This window comes from Leptopilina boulardi, unplaced genomic scaffold, assembly GCF_019393585.1.
Source record: "Leptopilina boulardi isolate dan_hultmark-lab unplaced genomic scaffold, ZJU_Lbou_2.1 LbouV2_30, whole genome shotgun sequence".
NCBI classification, from domain to species: Eukaryota; Metazoa; Arthropoda; class Insecta; order Hymenoptera; family Figitidae; genus Leptopilina; species Leptopilina boulardi.
This window is the reverse complement of record NW_026137863.1, coordinates 1,953,158-1,973,197: the sequence shown is the minus strand read 5'-3', so window position 1 is coordinate 1,973,197 and position 20,040 is coordinate 1,953,158. Positions and strand designations below refer to the sequence as shown.

The window sequence follows — 20,040 nt, the reverse complement described above, 5'->3', positions numbered from 1 at the left end:
AAAAGACAATCAAACCTATTTAAATAAAATATCAAAAAAGATTTAAGAAAATTTGAAATAAATTTAAAAAATAAATAAATTTAATTATTATTGAAAATTAAAAATACTTGAAATAAATTAAAACATTTATGTGCGATCTTCACCACTTTATTTATTACATATTTTATTCGTAAATTAAATACCAATTACAAAGGCTCTTTTTACATAACATCCACTATAGTGTTTTTTTTTATATTATAATCTATGAAATAAATCGGCTATAATTTCATTTCTCTTATAATATCTTTTATAAAAAAAGAAAAAAAACAGCACATGGCATATACAAATCAAATGGACTCTAAAGAAACAATTTTTTTTTCCATCAAAAGTACATATGAAATATATTATAAATTTTCGTAATAACATATATCATTTAAAAAAAGAAAAAAAACCCTCTCTGCTGCAGTTTAAAACAATACATTATATATAATTTATTCAAATAGATCGTTTCAAAATTTGTTTTTTTAAAAAAAAAAAAAACTAAATTATGAAACAGTAAAAATAGGAAAAATTAAAAATGATTGTAGAGAAAATTTAATTCTCCTATTTTTTTTGTACTATCAGAATGCTTAAAAACAGCATTCGAAATTTTTTTCAATCAAAATAAACAATTTTATTTTTTTTTTTATATAAACTGTAGCATTTTTATGTGGTTTTTATATATAAAATTAAAAGGCAAATTATTCAATACAATAACGTGATTAAAAATTCTTTTTTTAATAAACTAATAATTGAAATGATTTTCATTTGCACTGGATTTTGAAAATAATTACGTTATTGTACTGAATTTTTCGAAAAAAAAACAAACAATAATAAAATTAGCCGGACATAGCCGCCTTTTTTCTCTAGTTATCAGTCGAGAGATTCACGATTCAATAAAAAATCTCTATTTCTTAATAATAAAAGGTTGAATCCTTTTATTTTTTCGAGTCTGGAAACTTTTTTTTTAGCTACCAGAGCTTATAAAATTAAAATAAATTTTATTTTAGTTAAATAGAAAATAATTCGCATATGCGGAATTTTATATAATTACTCTAGGAAATAAATTTTTCCCTGAGTTTGCACATACATTTTTAATTTTCGTTAAACCATTAATTTTCTTTTTTTGCTAATAATATAAAATCAATTTATATTCAGTTATTTTCCTTTTTTTTTTTTTGTTTTTATATGGTTTTAACAAAATTACAAGTAGAAAAGAAACTTGAATCGAGAATCTCAATGTAGATTACACATTTCAAAACTTAAGAGAACGTGGGCGTAGTGTGAGAAATCCTTGAATACCAAGAAATTTGCGAGCTGCTCTCGTCATTTCGAGTTGATCCATTGTTTGACCGCAAGCAACTGTTGCCCATTGCACTTCCAACTGCAGCTGAAAAATTAAATTCAGTATTAAATTAACAATTTTTTTAAAATTAAATCAAATATTTACTAAAAATTGCAAATTTTGTTGTCTTAGAGAATTTCAATAAGTTACAATTTCTTTTATATATATTATTCAAATTCTGAAATAAAACACATGATTAAAAAATATAATTAAAGATAAACAAAATTTATAGACTAATAAATAAAAAAATAATAATTGGAAAAAAATGTAATATAATTGAATCTTCTATATATAATTATATTGTTTTTCTATTAATTACATAAACTTTCTAAATATTATTAAACATTAATTTTCAATTATCTTTCCTGACGGGAAATAATTTAAAACCCCCTAACCATTAAAAAAAAAAAGACGCCCCCAAAAAATTCCACACATTTAATAAAAAACCAAAACACAACACACAAATTTAAAAAAAAAAACCCTTTGAAGCACTTAAAAAAAATTCTTGATTTGTGATGTAAGTACAAATATTATATTAACAATTAATTAATAATGAATAATGTTTTGTGAATAATGAGAGAAGCAAATGTATTTTTTTTTTTTTTCATTTTGGTAGGACGTTGTGAGAAAAAAAAAAAAAGCGGACTCACCTTGGCGCGTTTGGATGGTGGCCGAGGTTGAGGGCTGAAATTACAGGGGCTGTCAAACGCGTCGAACGATATCGCCCTCTTGGCATTAGACTTCCGATGAACGGACACAAAGTCGTGGGAGGTCTGGAAAGGATAGACACACTCTAGCTACAGCCGGCAGTTAAGAAACACACGTGGAAAATTTTGTGATAGAGTCTCAATTTAATTAATTTTTTTTTCTTTCTTTTGAAGAATAAATATTTTAAAAAAGATTTTTTTAAGTTTCAAAAGTTTCTAAAAAAAAAAAAAAAAAAATTTCTTTTTTAATTTATACAAAACAAAGAACCAAAGAGGGCTCGTAATTCGTTTTTTTTTAAATATTAATTTTTTTTTTTTATACAACTTGGTGTGTGACTAATAATTTTTTTTTTTTAAATAATTATTATTATCGTAGAGTTGACTAGGCCTCTGTATTTGGTACATACGCGAGTCATCATCATATAATGAGCATTTTTTTTACGCTCTGGTTTTTTTTTATATTAATTATCTTTGGGTTGTTCGTTTGCCAAAAAAGGCGTTTTTATTTTTTAAGGGGACGACAGGATCAAGGTACTTTGGTACGCTAGGCCAGGCCTGTTAAGGATGATTCGCTTTGGAGTTAGTGCTGACATGCAACAACCCAAAAAGAAAAAAAAAACGGGGGAAAACTAAAAAAAAATTAAATAATATAAATATTCATATAAATACCCTCAACAAATAACTAAAAAAAAAAAAATGATTTTTCGAAATCTTTGTACAAAAGAGAAGAAAATAAACTTGGAGCTGAGGCTCTCTTGTTTTTTTTTTCGATAATTTTTCGAAGTGGTATTTTTGTTCTGCTCTCGACACAAAAAAAAAAAAAAAAAAAAAAAATAGTTTCATAACAAAGTTTATTTTACAAAAAAAAAAATATATTCTCATACGATAAGAATAAAAAAATTAGGAATAAAAAACAAAATTCGATCCAACAATAAATTCTCTTGGTAAAGAAATTCGTTATTTTTAATAAAAATAACTTTTTTTTTGGGGTGGGGGGTGGGAGAAAAAAAAATCGAATGTCAATACCTACAGGATAGGAATAAATTAAGTACTTAAGAACACGTCTTGGACGTTTTCTACTAAAAACTAAAAGCGTCACGATAAACTTAAAAAAAAAGAAAGGAAATAAGCAATAATGGCTTTTTGATCTACATAAACCATTTTCTTTTTTACAACCGTGCAACTCTGAGTCTTTTAGTTGTTGTTGTTTTTTTTTTTTTTTTTTTTTTGGTTACAATTAATTAACAAGGAGAAAAAAAGAAATTTTAGAACTTAAAGAAACAGTTGTTGCGCTCAGGGTTAATAAATTGCCTGTTAATTTCCTCTCAAATAAATTAATCAAAAAAAAATAATAATAGAACGATACTTAAAACCTATCATTTAAACGAAATTATTTTTAAAATAAAAATATTTTCAATAATTAAGGTAAAAGCCCATAATTAAAAGGTAAAATCGTCACATAATTCAAAAATTTAAAGCAGTGAAATATATTATTTAAAATTGAAAAAACGACTATTTTTTGGAAATTTTTAGCCAAACTGACGATAAACTTTTACCTTATAATTTTTAAAATAAAAATATTATCAATAATTCTATTTTTAAAATATAAAAATATTTTTAAATTAAAATAATTGTAAATTTAAAAAAAAATCCTAAATCAATTTTAAAAATTAATTAAAAATTTTTTTTTCAAAAATTAAAATTTTCTTTTTAATTAAAAGAAATAATATAATAACTAAACAAAAAAAAAATTCTTTTTAATTAAAAAGAAAAAGAGGTTTTTTCTTATTTTTTTTTCTTTGGGCACAATTCAGTTGTGATACACCGGACACATTCATGAAAGGCGCTACGCTGATTAAGGCCCGATGCGGGTACGAGCGACAAATATGAATTTTCAAGTGCAGTGTTAGAAACAAAAAAATATATATATATTTATATTAAAAACAGACAAAACAGAGCGATAGTTAGAAAATATGAAAAAAAAGAAGCAGAGAAAGAGAGAGAGAGATTTGGAAAGAAAAGAAAGAAAGAAAAGGCCGGCTAGCGTGTCTAAAGGCGATTGGAGCGGGAATAGTACCAGGATAGGGCTGGTTGGCTTAAATTTTCGCTTTGACTTTGGACATATTGCTCTACCTTCACGGGACTCGGTCCAGCTGCCAAAAAACTGTCTTCCAATGCCATTGATGCTGGAGAAAACAGCACAGACGTATCCAAATTTTTACTCTGAAATTTAAATTTAAATATTAGATTTCCCTTTAAAACGTAAAATTCTTTTTTTACTTTTTTAAATTTAGTATTTCAATAATTTGAAAAGAATTCGAAAAAAAACGAAAAAAAAAAAAAATTAAAACAATCACCGGGGTCTCGATGGCGAAACTCATATCCGAGGAATCTGTTGAATTTGCCCACGCTTGACAAAGTGCTTTTCTCGCTCGTTTACCACCTGGTGCACTATTTTCCTTTCCTCTTCGTCGTCCCGTTCCATAGCCAGAATCCTGAAGCATACTACTCGAACAGGCAAAACTCTCTTGATCTGTTTCTTGTTTTATTATTTCTGTGAGTGCATCCAAACGACTTGGAGTTGCCGGCAAATGTGTTGATGATCCAATTCTTCGTTCCAATTCAGCGAGGGCATTTTTAAATGGTGTCGGTGTCCTCGGCGTCATACCAGTGTCTGAAATTTAATATTTCCATTGAAAAAAAAATAATCAATTAAAATTTCTATTTTAATTTTTTTTAATTTATTGACTTACCACCGAGATTACGACGCAAACCTGATGGTTGAGGTGTTGTTAAGGCCTCAGGACTTCCTTTGGGTGTACTGGCACGTGGCCATGATGTCTCAGGACTGAGACTATTTAAAAATTGTGATGGACTGAAAGGAAGTTGTTTAATTGGCGTCGACGGTGTTGTACCAAGATTATGATGTTGATTCAATAAATAATCAGATTGATTCCCACTGTCAGGCGTATCGGTTCTTTCAATAATTTGAAAATTTCGTTTTCTTCGAAGTATCGGAGGTGGACTTGATTTTTCCTTCTCCATACATTCTAAATCGGGCATTGGTAAAAGACGAATTTCCGATGATCTCGAGCTACTCGCCTCTTTTGGTATATCCAAATCGAAATATCTATTTCAAATAAAAAAAACATAAAATAAACAAAATAATAAATAAAATTGTATTCATAAATAGAATAGTAGGATTTATAAATACCTCGAAAATGGAGACAGGGCTTCTGATTTTATCCTCAGGGATCCCTCACGTCGAGGCGGTGAATTAAGTTGTCTCTCGGAATTATTGCAATCATTTAGGTGCATCATATTTTGATAATTACTCTGAGATCGATTTGAGGGTTGTTGTTGCTGTTGTTGTTGTTGTTCCCAAGCTTTTGTCCAATCAAGCTGATCAAGATCACCACAAACTGCATTCTCAGGTATCGATGAATGTGATGAACTACTTTCGCCTCTTGAATTTTTATTACTCACTTCAGCGGAAGTATCTTCTTGTGTTTTCTTCGTTTCTCTATGATTTGAATTAGCATTACCTTTCCTTCTTCCCCTTCCTGAAAAAAATACAAAAATTAATCACAATTTCTTTTTTTTTTTTTAAAAAAAATCATTTCACCCTTACCTCTTGATCCAGAAACTCGACCATCCTCAGTTTCATATTTTCGTCTCATTGTACTATTCCAATGATTTTTAATTGCATTATCCGTCCTACCAGGTAGAAGTTTGGCAATTTTTGCCCATTGATTACCAACACGACGATGAGCCTCAACGATAATACGATCCTCAGCTTCTGTCCATGCGGTTTTTTTAATACCTGGATTTAAATGATTGTGCCATCGTTCACGACATTGTTTACCAATTCTCCCCTTTAAATGTCTCGCTATTAGTGTCCATTTTTTTGGTCCATAACGATCCACCAATTCAACAACTTTTTCATCCTCCTCCTTGGTCCATGGACCCTTAACCAATTCGGGATTAACAACTTTTGCCCATCTTTGTTGACATTGTACATCGCTTCTGTCGGGGAAATGTGCTGAAATAACATCCCATCGTAAATTTGAACCATGATGATCGGCGTGGCTCACTAATTTTTTTAACAGTGCATCCTCTTCTTTTGTCCAACGACTTTTACTTATTTGCTTTCCTTGAGCTGCACCATTTTGATTTGACGTGCCAGACGTTGAATTTTGTGTTCCACCTTGATATGAATATTCATTTTCTGAATCCTCACCGCAACTTGATTCATAACCAGATCTCGAACTGTAAATAATTAAAAAAATTTAATTAATTAAATTATTCTATTTTTAATTTTTGAAATTTTTTTAAGGAGAAATGTCTATTGAATTTTTTTTTCGTATCTACATCTTCGAACAAAATTTGTTTTTGAATCAGGTCACAGGATATTACGGGTGGGTAAACATCCTTCCTGTTCGTCGTCTGATCCCTTTTTATTGTGATTTTGATCATCTTATACTCTTTTCCTGCTAAGGAGGGTTAGTGTGTAATTCTGTAATGTAACGTGAATCTTCTTTTGGTTCATCTAGATTCATGTGTGACCGCATCCTGTCAAAAGTTCACGGAGTCACAAATATATATTGTCTTTGAAGGGGTATTTTTTTTAATTAATTTCCTGTCCGAAACTAATTCTCTCCCCTTTCTTAAATCTCAAAATCGTTTCCTTCCGTTAGGAAACATTTCCTTTTTGATCCTTAATTTTTAGAAAATAATTATTTTTAAATTAAAAATATATTTTCGCTATTTTGATATTTGGAAAAAAAGGAGATTTGAGAAATTTTTAAAAATCATTTTTAAGGATAAATTTTACATTGGAAATAAGATTCCATTTTTCCCATGGGTAATACAAGATTTGCTAATGTGAAACCAAGGTAATATTTTCACTTTCAACGAAATAACAACATTTGATAGTGTATATATATATACATATATACTGTGAGAGAAGTCGACACATGCGTGGTAAATTTACATTCCGGAGAATGCAAGAATGACGTAATGCTGTCCGAGACAGTATAACGGATATGTGTGATAAAAGCGACAGTTGGATTTAACTTTATTTGAATCGCATAAACAAAAAGTTCCATTCACTTTTATTCGCAACCAAGGGAGAGACAAACGCAAATTAATTATCAATCTCAATTAATTTTGTTATCAAAAATTAATTTCAATTTTTTCCAAAAAAATTGATTCATCACTAATTTAATTTAGAAAAATATATTAAAAAATAAATTAACAATTTAATTACATGCCTCGAATCGATTTTAAGGCGCAAAAAAGGCGATTTTTTAATTTAATTAGTTTATAAATATTTTATTTTAAATACCTAATGTATATTATTTAATTTATTTTTTTATTCCTTAATAAGAATAATTCTACAAGAATATTATCAAGAAAATTTAATTCGAATATTTTAAAACCAAACTAAGACAAATTTTCAAATTTCTAAAAAAAATATTTCAAGTTTTATTTAAATTTTTTTTTATAATTTATACAAATAATTCGAATTTCAAAATTCTTTGCATAGTTTTTAGTTTCAATGGTAAAAAAAAAATTCGTAAAATAATTAAGTTGGAAGCTTTTTTAAATAATTGAATTTTTTTAAAGAAATATTAAAATTATTAAAAAATAATAATTTAATTTTGAAAAATTTAGAGTTGAAATTTTTATAAATAATTGGATTTTGAAAAGATTTTGTAAAATTTTACAGAATTGAAAGTAAAATAAATATAAATTTATCAAATCATTTTAGATAACTTTTTTTTAAATAAATTTGAAAATAGTTTAAGATAATTGAATTTGTAAAGAATTTCATTCAAATTATTTAAAATAATTTTAAAAATTTGGTTAATAATTAAAATAAAAAAAAAAGATCTAAATAAGATTGTATAGAAAAATTTTCTTCTAAAATAAAAATTCAATTGAATAAAAATTTTTTGTAAATAATTTTCAAATCGAAAAAAATGTTGCTAAATAGAAAAACGAAATTAACAAATTTCGATTCGCATATTAAACCGAAATTAAAATTCATAATTATCATCAATATTCAATTTCCTGTGACTCTCCATAGCTAATTGATTTTACTGGATCATTTTTCTCAAAATTAACAAAAAAAAAAGAAAAATTCCTTTCTCTCTAATGAGGCTTTGGAAAATTCGTTCCACCCATTATTTGACTTCTAAAAAAAGAAGAAAAAAAATATTAATGATCCACATAATTAAACAGATGTGATCGAAAAATATTTATTGCAATCAAATATGTAAACATTGGTACGAAAAAAGATTTAAATTAACTGGGATGCTGTCTCATTGTAACAAAGAATCGATTATTTTCAGAAGACCGTGTACAATATGATTGAGGGGGTGGCCTGCCTATTGAAGGTGGGAATTTATTAAAAGTCCGCAAAGCCATCTGTGTGTGGCAATGGCATATGCTTATGGCATGTGTACTCTCTTATATAGTAGTGTCCTAAAGATATTGTATATGTGTGTTATAGCCTCCCCCCATTGTGTGGCACGAGTGCATGACACACTAGGTGACTGGGGTTGAGGGTGGAGTGAGGGGAGGAGGAGAAGAGACATTTTCAAAGGGGGGAAAGAAGGGGTCCTGCATCGTGTATGCAGCTGCCAAAGGGGCTCAAAAACCATTCGTAATATGTATACATATATATATAAAAATACAAGAGTGAGGAAAAAAAAAAAAATTTTTATAACTTTTTAGTGTTCAAGGGTCATGCACTGAAAGAAATACCCGCAGGACACAATTCCAGGAATTAAGGAAAGTCTCCTTGCATTTAAGAAAAAGAATATTTATTCTTCCAAGATCCGGTTGTGAATGACTTTTTTTTATGACCATCCCGGTTTCCCTTGACTTTTTTTTTATGAGCTTAAACACACATTTTATGAAGGTGAAAATACATTTTGTAAATAATAATTATTATAATAAAAATAAAATAAAATTTACTCAATTTAGGCGGGAAAATGAAAATAGAATAATTTGAAAAATATTTTTCCTTTATCTGAAAATGATTTTCTTTGCGAGTTTTATGGTTGAGAGTATATTTAAATCACCATGGAAGTTGGAACCATCATTTAAAATTAGCATGCACGACAGATAAACCGGTTTTGGTACTAAGTATTCGTCTTGTTGCTATGAAGAACACTTGTGGGATACATTTTTTTTTTTTTTTTAAAGCCGCATGATGGAAAAGAGAATATTTTCGCATATCATATTACGCAAGTAGGTACTACCTGAGGTTCTCTAAAAAAAAATCCATCATCCATGAGAAAGTAAAGTTTGAAATTCTTTTTTCTGGCTTCGTACAGTATTTTCGAAATAACAATTGCAATTGGATTTTTTTTACTACCTTTAATTCAAATTTATTGTTTTTTTTTATTTATAAGAATTCAATAAAATGGAAAATAGAGAAAATTTTCCTGAATAAATATTCGGCTAATTAGAGAATTAGATAAACAATTTTTCGATATTATTTTCGAAAAATTTCAAAATAAGAATTCAATAATATGGAAAATGGAGAAAATTCTAAATTTTTGCTAACTAGAGAATTAGCTAAACATTTTTTTTCGACTTTAAAAAAGTTGGAATCTTTCAAATAAGACATTATTTTCGAAATATTTCAAATAGAAATTCAGTAAAATGGAAAATAGAGAAAATTTTTGGCAAAAAAAAAATTCGACTAACTAGAAAATTGGCTAAACAATTTTCCGATATTTTCGAAACTTTTCAAATAAGAATTCAATAAAATGCGAAAAATAGAGAAAATTTTTCGATTAAAAATTCGATTAATTAGAGAATTAGTTAAACAATTTTTCCCAAATTTTCGAAACAAATAGGAATTAAATAAAAATGAAAAATTTATAGAAAACTCGACTAACTAGAGAATTGGATAAACAAATTTTTCGAAATTTTCGAAACCATTCAAATAAGAATTCAATAAAATGTGGAAAATAGAGAAAATTTTCCGAAAAAAAAAATTCGGCTAACTAGAGAATCACCTAAACAATTTTTCCGATTTTTCGAAATTATAAATTCCAAAATACTGAATATTCGAATATTCAAATATTCGAATTAATAAAGTAACATAGAAATATTTATAGCCCTCTTCTAAATTCTTCAAAGTTAATTGAATTTCAGAATTGAAAATTAATAAGACCCAAAAATTTTTAGATTGTTTTCGGATAGTGAGAAAATGTCCAATACCTCGCATCTGTTCCCCCTTTTTTTTTTTAATCATAAATTCATAATATATTCAGTTTTGTTGAGTTTCAAAAAGCTATTTAAAGATCGACCATCAGACAAGACGGTACTTTAAAAAAAAAAAAAAAGTTCCAATTTATCGTCTTGGCGCGGTTCTTTCCTTTCCAACCCCCAAAACGGAAGGAAGTCTACAGACGTCTAGTGGTGGCAACTGATAGCAGCTGTTCCCCTATATATATATATATATATATATATATATATATATATATATATATATATATATATATATATATATATATATATATATATATATATATATATATATATATCTATATGGAAACAACAATGAACGATCCGGGTTGTAGGGGAGAAAGACACGAATGCCGAATTGTAAATTTGCTAAGGGGTTGTTTCTTACGCTCTTGTCTTCTTTGCGTCAGAATTTTTGAGAAATGAAGACTAAATTTCGCAAGGCAAAAAAAAAAAAGTATCCAATGGTAAAATCATTCAAAAAGATGTTTCTGTTTCTCCCTCTTTCTCATTCTTTCTCTCTCTCTCTCTCTCTCTCTCCTCGAAATCACCTTCTTGCATTATTTCTTCCTTCATCTCGACATGGCGCTTAGAGAATTTAAAACTTTGAGGGGTAGTTGACGGACGAGGCAGAAAACTTTGATTGCATACATCTGCTCTCTTTTATTTTCGGTACATTTGGGGTGATTTTTTCTCCGTCAATTATTTTATTTTTTCTAAACTTCCTCTTATTTTTGTTATCACAAATTTCTTTCTTAAATATTTGCATGTGAAAAAAATCATCTGAAAAAAATAAATCATATAATTCTATATAGAAATTAAAATTTTTTTATTAAAATAGAAATTATGTAAAAAAAAATTCTATATAGAAATTAAGAATTTAGAAATAATGTAAAAAAAAAATTTCTAATTTCCTAATTTACTAGATATTGAAAATTGTAAATTAATTTCGTCTCTTCTTTTTCTATTATTATTATTTTGCACTCCCCTTTGGCCATTCCCACGGGGGAGTGAAGGATTCACATGAAAAATATTCATCGCACTTGTCATGGGAACGAGCACGGGTCCCCCTTTTTTTTTTTTTTTTTTTTGATTCTCCCTTCTTGAAGAGAGAAAGAGAGAGAGAGAGAGCTGGTTTACACCATATGTCAGAAAGTATAAGGAAGCTTTAAAATAAGGAACCTTACGTCACCCTTCTTTTTCTCTTCATCCCCTAAAAAGGACAGGGTTTGTCCTTTGCGCATGAGCAGAAACAATTTCTCACTTAGGAAAGGAAGAACAGAAAAAAAAATATATAGAGAGAGAGATGGACGATTAAGAGCAGACATATATACACACGGCTCTACATTTTTAAGTATTCTTATAACTTTGTGCCAGGTGGTATAAGCAGACTACGTAGAAAGTCACTAATATGTGAAACTATTCTCTTTCTCTCTCTATGTGTGTGTGAGTATTATCCGAAAAAGTCCAAGGGAAGTTAGGGTAAATTTTGTACCACGGGTCTTTCACGTCACCATTGTTATAATATGGTTAAAGGTATGAAAAAGAAGACAAGTTGCCCATGAGAGGGAGAAAAAGGTTCATATATACTTTGACGGCATACAGGAACAATTGACAAGTGACCAGCGAAATGAAATGTAGTACGAAACCTTAATTATTAGGTCGGATTTAAAAAAATAATTTTCGGAATAGAATAACATCGATCATTATAAAATAAGGAGCGGAGAAAAAAAATGTAAAGAAATAATTGATTTGCTTTCTTTAAATTATTATTATTATAAATTTTTCTATTTATATTAATAAATAATTTAATTATATTAATAAACTATTTATTTCTATTAATAAACAATTTATTTCTAATATTAATTATTATATAATATTTATTTTAATATTATATTTTATTTATTTATTTATATTAAAAACTATATCGAGTGATAAATTTTATTATTATAATTTATAATAATTATAAAAATGCAAAATTTTGTTTAATAATTTTTTAATGATTAATTTCATAAAAAAAGGGAATAATTTACGAATTTAAATAATTTCGATTTAATCGGATTTTTAATAATTAGAATATTAAATAGAATTTTCTTTTTTTTTTTTTTGAAAAATCGTCCCTAATTAAAATTTTGTGAATATAAAATTTTATACTAAATCAAAATTCGGTTAAATGAAAATTTTTAATAGAAATTCAGTTGATCAAAATTTCTCACGTTAACTGAAATTTTTTTTATTTTGATTACAATTTAATTATGGAAAAATTTAACAAAATAAAAATTTAATGAACATTTAATTATAGAAAAATTTAACTAAATAAAAATTTAATGAACACTTAATTAAATAAAAATTTCTTAAATGAGAATTAAAATAAATAAAAGTGTTAATATTTAAATGAATTTTTAATTAAATAAAAAATAATTTTAAAACCAAATTTAATTTAATAACATTTTTTTTTATATGAAAATTTTGATAAATTAAATTTTTAATTAAATAAAAATTATGTTTGATTGAACATTGAATTAAATAAAAAGTTTTTTAAATGAAAAATTAAATTACAATTTTGTTGGTATTAAATTTTTTTTCTATAAATTTGGTAAGTTAAAAAATTTTTTTTAATAATTTTTTTAAATTAAACTTTAATTAATTAAAATTTGTCTATTACATGAAAATTAAATTAAATAAAAAATTGTTTTGATGAAAATTTAATTCGATAACAAAAAAAATATAAATAACATAAAAAATACTAAAATTAATATATTAAAATATAAATGTTATATTAACATTTTTTTTAAAAACAATTTTGTTAAATTAAATTTTAATTAATTAAAAATTTAATTATTTAATTTTTAATATGAAAATATTAAATAAAAATTGTAATTAAAAAATTTAATTAAGTAGAAATTTGGTTTAATAAAAATTTCGTTAAGTATAAAAATTGAATTAATTTTGAAAAAAAAAGGAATTTTTCCACCTTCAGATTTTGGGAAGAAAAGACCCTTTTTTTGGTAAAAAAAACATTTTTTCGTCTCGACAATATTGATACATGGATAAAAATTGAGGGTATTTTTTTTTTAATAGAATTCTTTAAATGAAACGAGGACTGTAGTTTGAGTTTATAGTGGCAAAGTCGAGTCAAATTTAATGGAACAGTCGATAATTTCAAGTGTGTATAAGTACATGTATATGTACCTGCGTTTCAGAAAAAATTTGTGTCTACGTTTGTATAAAGTAATAGGTATATATAACGCTATGTCGCGGAAATATGAGAGCTTTCTCTACACATTTATGTATATATATATATATAAAGATAGGGGAAGTTGGTAGCACACAAGTGAGAAAGAGAGAGAGAAAAAGAGAGTGTAAGGGCAAATCGAGGCAGGTGGTGACCAGATGTCCCAGAGGGACTTATTCCACCCTGTGGCTATCAGATACTAAATGTATCCACGTCAAGGGAGACTCCATCCTAACATTTTTCGGAGTAACAGTATTTATTTATTCCTATATATATATATATATATGTGTATACTAATAGGATCTTCGCAAGCCTTTATTCTCTTTTCCAAGTTCAATGTTCGAAAAACAATACTGACGAAAAGGAAGAAAAAAAAAAGAAATTATTTTTCAAATTACCAAAATCGCAAACAGGTCCTATTATTGATTTCTATTCTACATTTTTTCAATTTTAAAACTATTTTTTACTATTAGGGAAAAAATTTGTTAAAAAATCATGAAAACGAATTTTTCAACATAAAAAATAGCATGCTTTCAAAAATACTAATTAATTACTATTTTAATAATTAAAACAATTACTCTTTGCATGAAAAAAAAAATTCGCTTCAATAAAATTGAATAGAACATTTTTTTTTTAGTATTTCGTGGTAAAAAAAAATTTAAAACACTGAAAAAAAATTTATTTTATTCAAATAATCTTGTAGTTGACTATTATCAAATAAATATTTACTTAAATCAAATAATTTTTAAAACCAAATAATTGAACTGTATTTGAATCAATAATTTCTGTATTTGAAACAAATATACCATTTAATTGACTCCAAATAATAATAATTATTAAATAATAATTGATAATAGTCAAGTAAACGATTATTTGAATTAAATAAATTTGTTTTTAGTATAAAAAATTTTTTTTTAAACGTAAATTCCAGACCAATGGAAATTTTAATAAGGAAATAAAATACGAAGCTGAAGTACGCAACGTTTATGATAAACGATTTTTAAAAAAATAATTTTTTTAAAATGAAAAATTCTATAATTTTTTGCGTAAAAAATATTTTTTGTATTTTTCATTCATCAACAAATTATAAAAAAATATATTTTAGGCAAAAAATTATAGAATTTTTTATTATAAAAAATTATTTCTTTAAAAATCGTTTATCATAAAAACGTTGCGTACTTCAGCTTCGTAATAAAATTTAAAAATAAACAAGTTGAAAACTGAGTTTTGAAAATTTTATTGTAAAAATTGAAAATTATGACAATTTTTACATTTCATTTTCAATACAGTATACATCAAAACGTGCTTATTTTTATTCAGAGTTCATTGACTTTAAAAATTGTTTATATTTACATTTCAAGAATCACTTATCAATTTATTTGAACGACTGATTACAGAAATTGTAAATATAAACAAAAATTTGAAAAAACCATTGAAAATTCTCACGCAAAACATAATATTTACAATTTACTATATACTATAAAATTTAAATTCCCTCTACAAGTATTGAAATATTGGGGAAAAAAAAATTCTTTGTTTTCATCGAAATTTCGCAAATATTATGAAAAATCGAATTTTTTATCTTAGAAGGAAAATCGTTTGCAGAAAAATTCCTGCTAATAGGTCAATCACCTTTCTCGATTCTTGTATATAAATTCATTGTTTCTTTGATTTTTCAGAAAAAAAGAATATTAATTTCAAACCATTTTGTTAAAATCAATTTTTTTATGAATTTTTGTTAAATAATTATTTTCTCGTGGATAAAATTATTTCTTCATTTGGCAACACTGCAAAAATGCTGGTACTTGCTATGTGATGATGATGATCGTGAGGCAAAGCAAAAGCAAACCAAGCAAGTATAGACCTGTTTCACTCTTTACGTTGAGTTCTCCTACCATTTTTTTTCCTCTCTCTCTCTCTCTCCCTGCGATGGCTAAAAGCTAATGGCACACACAGGAAAAGACAGTAGTAAGAAAAAAAAAAAAAAAGAGACTTACGCTTCAGTGGGTGGTGGCGAATAAAACGAAGAATGGTAGGTATTGATATCCTGGATCTTAGCAGGTACGAGCAGACCGCCCGGTATTAAATCCATTCTTAAAGAATCCTTAAAAGAGAACGGTCCCTCTCTCTTTTTCGTTTGCTCTTCTTCTTCTTCTCGTTTCCCGCAGGTTTAAATCCCGCCAAAAATTTAATGCAGGATAAAGAGAATAGTCGGAGGTCAAAAACGTAGTAGTCTTCGTCCTACCGTGAGCGGGAAAAAGAGAAAAATAAGAAAAAAAGCAACTACACTATATCCATGGTGTGTTTTTTTTTTCTTTTTTTTTTTTAACGTTAGAGATAAACACTTCTGGATAAATGAACCTCGGAATGCAGACTTTGCTCTCTACTCATCATTTTTTTGTGGACCAAATCTCCGTTTATCTGTACACGTATTTCTCTTTATTTTTTTAATTTAAAAACTGAATAATCAACACATTGAATTAAAATTTCAAAAAAAAATCGTAAAAACCATGCGCATTTAAGTCAACAACTTTCACTCAACACTTTTTTTTTTTTTTTTTTCTAACTCATTTCTTTTTTGTTTCTGTTTCCAACTATTGATTCACAATTATGAGCGTAGAGCATGCGCGATTTCCCCTTTTCTTGTTCACTGCTTCCCTTTTATAACGCGAATGTATATAATACTGTTAGGAAAAAAAAAAAAAAACACGCAAGCCATATATTTTTTTTTTTTGGAGTAGAAAAAAAGGGGGAAACAAATTTTTTCAAAAAGAGAAAGTATTCACTATTTTTGAAAAGTATTTATAGAAAATAGAGTATATTTTTTTTATAGAAAAAAAAAAGATTATATAGAACTAAACATGAGAATGGCTTGATTTGAACTGAAGGGCAACGAAGCCGGGAAGGTCCGATGATCATCAGTCCCACACTTGATGTTGGAGGGGGCAATATCGTGGACAAAGAGGGGACTTTGAAAGGTACGCACACTCGTTTCACGAATGAATAAAAGTAATATATATATATATATATATATATATATATATATATATATATATAGCTGGGGCACGAGCCAGAAAAAAAACCCTCCAAAATCGAAAATAACCGAAAAGTAACGAAATTTAATTACTGATGAATTTACGATAATATTAATTAAAAATTGTTCGTGAAAATAAGTTTTTAATTTCAAAAAATTTCGATCTTTATTTTTTTTATATTAATTAGAATATCAGAAATAAGGAAAATTTAAGGTATTTAATTAAAATAAAATTTTTCCATTAAGAAAGAAAAAATCCCTGCGACTGATAATTTTTCAATAGTTCTTTAAATCCCAAATATCTTTAATGTAATCTATATTTAGTAATCTAATTTCAACACTAAATATAATTTCGTTAAAATGAAGTAATAAATAGATTTTTGTATAGAGAAATCGTGATTATATAATTTTGCATTAAATTTAATTTGAAAATTATTTTAAGACAAATTCAAGTTTTAAATACCACCCCTCCCCCCTCCCCAACGCAACGTGTGTATTTAAACTACGCATATATGTATTATGATCTAGAGATAATTTTTTAAAATTCTTTTCGTGAAAAGTAGAACAAAAAAAAAAAATACGATTTTGAAACAAAGTGCAAGTAAAAACAAAAAAGCATTCGCAAACAATTATTAATCGCCATTATAGACGCATTGTTAGTTTTTTTTTTTTTTTTTTTTAAACAAAAGAAACGTTAACTTACTTCACAAAATAAAACCGCATGTCCTGTTGTTAGCTCGTCATTACGTTCAAAAATATCCAAAATCCAATTTTTGTTACTTTTATTTTGTTATCTTCGTGTGTGAGAAATTCTTCTCGAAGCCGTTAATTTCAACAGATGCAAATGGCATTGGCTCGAAGAAGTTGAAAAAAATCCTCTACATTAGCCGCACAAAAACTTTATTATTTCTATCAAATTTTATCACGTGGATTATATTATTAAATACTTACGAGTTTAATCCAATTAAATATCCATTGAATTTTATCAATTTTTTTCAATAATCAAGTAGAAAGCAAATTAGACACACCAACTCATACCTCTTGCGCCATTTTGTAACTTGTGTAACGGAATTGATATGCAACTTTTTTTTGATTGGTTGTCAATTGGCGCTAATTTTGAAACATTCTTTCTAAATTGTCTTTTAAAAATTACATTTTACTTGGAAAATTGTTTAATTTAGAATAATAGAACAAATTTTATTTTTTGCTGGGTTTATTTATTTATTTTTATTAACTAGCCAAATTGGGTGGCATTTTTTTTTTTTTTTTTTTTTTTTGAAACGCGTCCAAGAGATTGAAAGTAACCAATAAAATTTCACAATGTGGACAAAATTTAAGGTTATGTACCTACCCTAAGGATTGCGTGTGAATAAAACATAAGGGGCGATTTGTAAGCGCCCAAAAAAGTGTATTAAAAAAAAAAAAAAACAAAAGATTGATTGCAAGTGACATTTATAAAAAAGTAAATTGCAGTATATTTTTAAAAAAAATAGGAAGTAAATTACAGTTTTTTTTTTTGTTTGGTGTTTACTATCGTTTATAATCCAAAATGGATAAAATATTTCACGAGAAGGTAAAGTAAAACGCATTTAGTGTACATTCATGAATCATTTCTATTTTTTCTACTTAATATTGTGAAATTGTATATTGTTTTGATGGGGAAAAAAAAAAAAAACTACTTTTGTGATTATAGCAAGAGGGTTATCTTTGCGCTCAACATTGTTTAAATGCACTTCTACAAGGACCGTATTTTAATGCAGTGGATCTTGCTAATTTGGCTCATCAAATGGACGAAGAGGAAAGATTAAGAATGGCAGAATCCGGAGTCGACAGTGAAGATTATAGACAATTTTTAGAGGTAAAATGATTTCTATGACCTAGTTTTTAAGTCGTTGGGGCTAAAAAAAAATTGAAGGTTACGGTGTTTTTAACAATTTTTGTTTTTTTTTGGTATATAACCTACATTTTTTAGGTGTTTAGTTTTTCTTTTTTGATAATTAAATTTTCATTTTTATGTAATATAAGATTTTGATAATTATAAAATTTTATTTCAGCAACCATCGGGCAATGTTGATGACAGTGGATATTTTTCGGTGCAAGTTATCAGTAGTGCTGTTGATTTTTGGGGTTTGGATCTTATTCCCTACAATAGTACAGAGCCAACTGCTCTAATGGCACAAAATGATCCTGCGTAAGTTTTTTATTAAAATATTTTTTTTGTTTGAGAAAGAAACTAATACATTTTTTTTTTTATTTACAGACAAATGAAAGCGTACATTTGCAACTACAGAGATCATTGGTTCACAATTAGAAAATTAGGAAGTCAATGGTTCAATTTAAATTCTTTAATGAATGGACCACAACTTATAACAAATACATATTTGGCAATGTTTTTAGCTCAATTGATTCAAGAAGGTAAATATTTCACAAAAAAACAGTATTGAAAAATAAATTTATATAAATTTATAAAATAAATATTAATAAATTAATTCTCATTTAGGATATTCGATTTTCATTGTGATTGGTAATTTTCCACCTTGTGAGGCAGATGATTATCTATTGAGACATCCTGTTAGACAGAGGCAAAATTCGGAAAATTCCAAAAATCACAAAACAACTGATAAATTGGATAATGAGGCAAAATTATTAAAAGCCGCATTAGAAGGTATTGGCGAAGTAAAAGTACCATCGACATCTGGTACAAATAATCGAAATTTACAAAAATTCACAAAATCCGAAACAGAAAAATCATCAGGTATTGAGAGAATTATTCCTGTAATAACATTAGAAGGTTCTGAACAAGATGACGATGAGGATGCTGAATTACAACGTGCACTTCAATTAAGTTTAGAGGATGTTAATGAGGATAGTGTTAAAAATCCACTTGCATTACGATTAGATTTAGCAACAAATGATAATGCAACACATTTAATTGATGAAGTTGAAGATGAAGACGAAGAGGATGATGAATTAAGACGTGCATTACAATTAAGTCTTGAGGGTTTTTCAACGCCAACAACCTCTGATCAGGATGATGTTAGATGGCGTCATTTACCAATTCTCACAATGTCTAGATCAAATAATGAATCAACTCAAAAATTAAATACATAACAATATAATATATAGTTATTGTATAAATATTTCTTCTCGTTCATCAAAAAAAAAGGAAAAAAAAGAAAAAAAAAAAAAAAAAACTAATGTTGTCTTTTATGATACATATTTATTTTCATTTTGATTATTGTAATTAACTTACAACAGCTAACCTTGGGTAGCAATGTTACTTTATATACTTGAATTAAAAATATCCTATCGTGGATTTAATCCATATAATAAAAAGTTCTATTTCACTTCTAATTATCATTTTTATTTCTTTATTTCCCTCTAAAAAAAATTATTTTAATTCCATTAATTGGATAATATTAATTTATTAAAA

At 26.8% G+C, this 20,040-nt stretch overlaps 2 protein-coding genes across 5 annotated transcripts; one reads left to right on the top strand and one right to left on the bottom strand.

The window, feature by feature from the left end:
• Positions 1–125: 125 nt before the first annotated feature.
• On the bottom strand, positions 126–17,713 carry LOC127282422 (transcriptional activator Myb). Of its 4 annotated transcripts, none has more exons than XM_051306652.1 (10): positions 17,559–17,713; positions 17,311–17,485; positions 15,571–15,814; positions 5,702–6,339; positions 5,285–5,633; positions 4,824–5,200; positions 4,428–4,744; positions 4,204–4,293; positions 2,014–2,136; positions 126–1,408 (listed from the first exon to the last, which is right to left on the bottom strand). In XM_051306652.1, the coding sequence occupies exons 3-10, from the start codon at positions 15,663–15,665 to the stop codon at positions 1,274–1,276; spliced, it is 2,124 nt and encodes a 707-aa protein (XP_051162609.1). In that variant the 5' UTR covers positions 15,666–15,814; positions 17,311–17,485; positions 17,559–17,713; the 3' UTR covers positions 126–1,273. The 4 variants fall into 4 exon arrangements, with proteins under 4 accessions (XP_051162609.1, XP_051162611.1, XP_051162612.1 ...); XM_051306654.1 differs by having other exon boundaries at positions 2,014–2,047; XM_051306655.1 differs by lacking the exon at positions 2,014–2,136.
• A 263-nt stretch (positions 17,714–17,976) lies between these two features.
• Positions 17,977–19,961, top strand: LOC127282421 (ataxin-3-like). The gene is made up of 5 exons (XM_051306651.1): positions 17,977–18,180; positions 18,301–18,465; positions 18,662–18,798; positions 18,868–19,022; positions 19,108–19,961. The coding sequence occupies exons 1-5, from the start codon at positions 18,157–18,159 to the stop codon at positions 19,716–19,718; spliced, it is 1,092 nt and encodes a 363-aa protein (XP_051162608.1). The 5' UTR covers positions 17,977–18,156; the 3' UTR covers positions 19,719–19,961.
• The last annotated feature ends 79 nt before the right edge of the window (positions 19,962–20,040 follow it).

Bases quoted from the DNA above. Each gene is read 5' to 3' on its own strand.
- LOC127282422 (XM_051306652.1), bottom strand. From the start codon at position 15,665: ATGGATTTAATACCGGGCGGTCTGCTCGTACCTGCTAAGATCCAGGAT. The intron at 4,745-4,823 runs GTAAGTCAATAA...ATTAAATTTCAG, and splicing joins TTTGCGTCGTAATCTCGGTG to ACACTGGTATGACGCCGAGG. The intron at 2,137-4,203 runs GTAGAGCAATAT...TATCCTTTCCAG, and splicing joins CTGGACCGAGTCCCGTGAAG to ACCTCCCACGACTTTGTGTC.
- LOC127282421 (XM_051306651.1), top strand. From the start codon at position 18,157: ATGGATAAAATATTTCACGAGAAG. The intron at 18,466-18,661 runs GTAAAATGATTT...ATTTTATTTCAG, and splicing joins ATTATAGACAATTTTTAGAG to CAACCATCGGGCAATGTTGA. The intron at 18,799-18,867 runs GTAAGTTTTTTA...TTTTATTTACAG, and splicing joins ATGGCACAAAATGATCCTGC to ACAAATGAAAGCGTACATTT.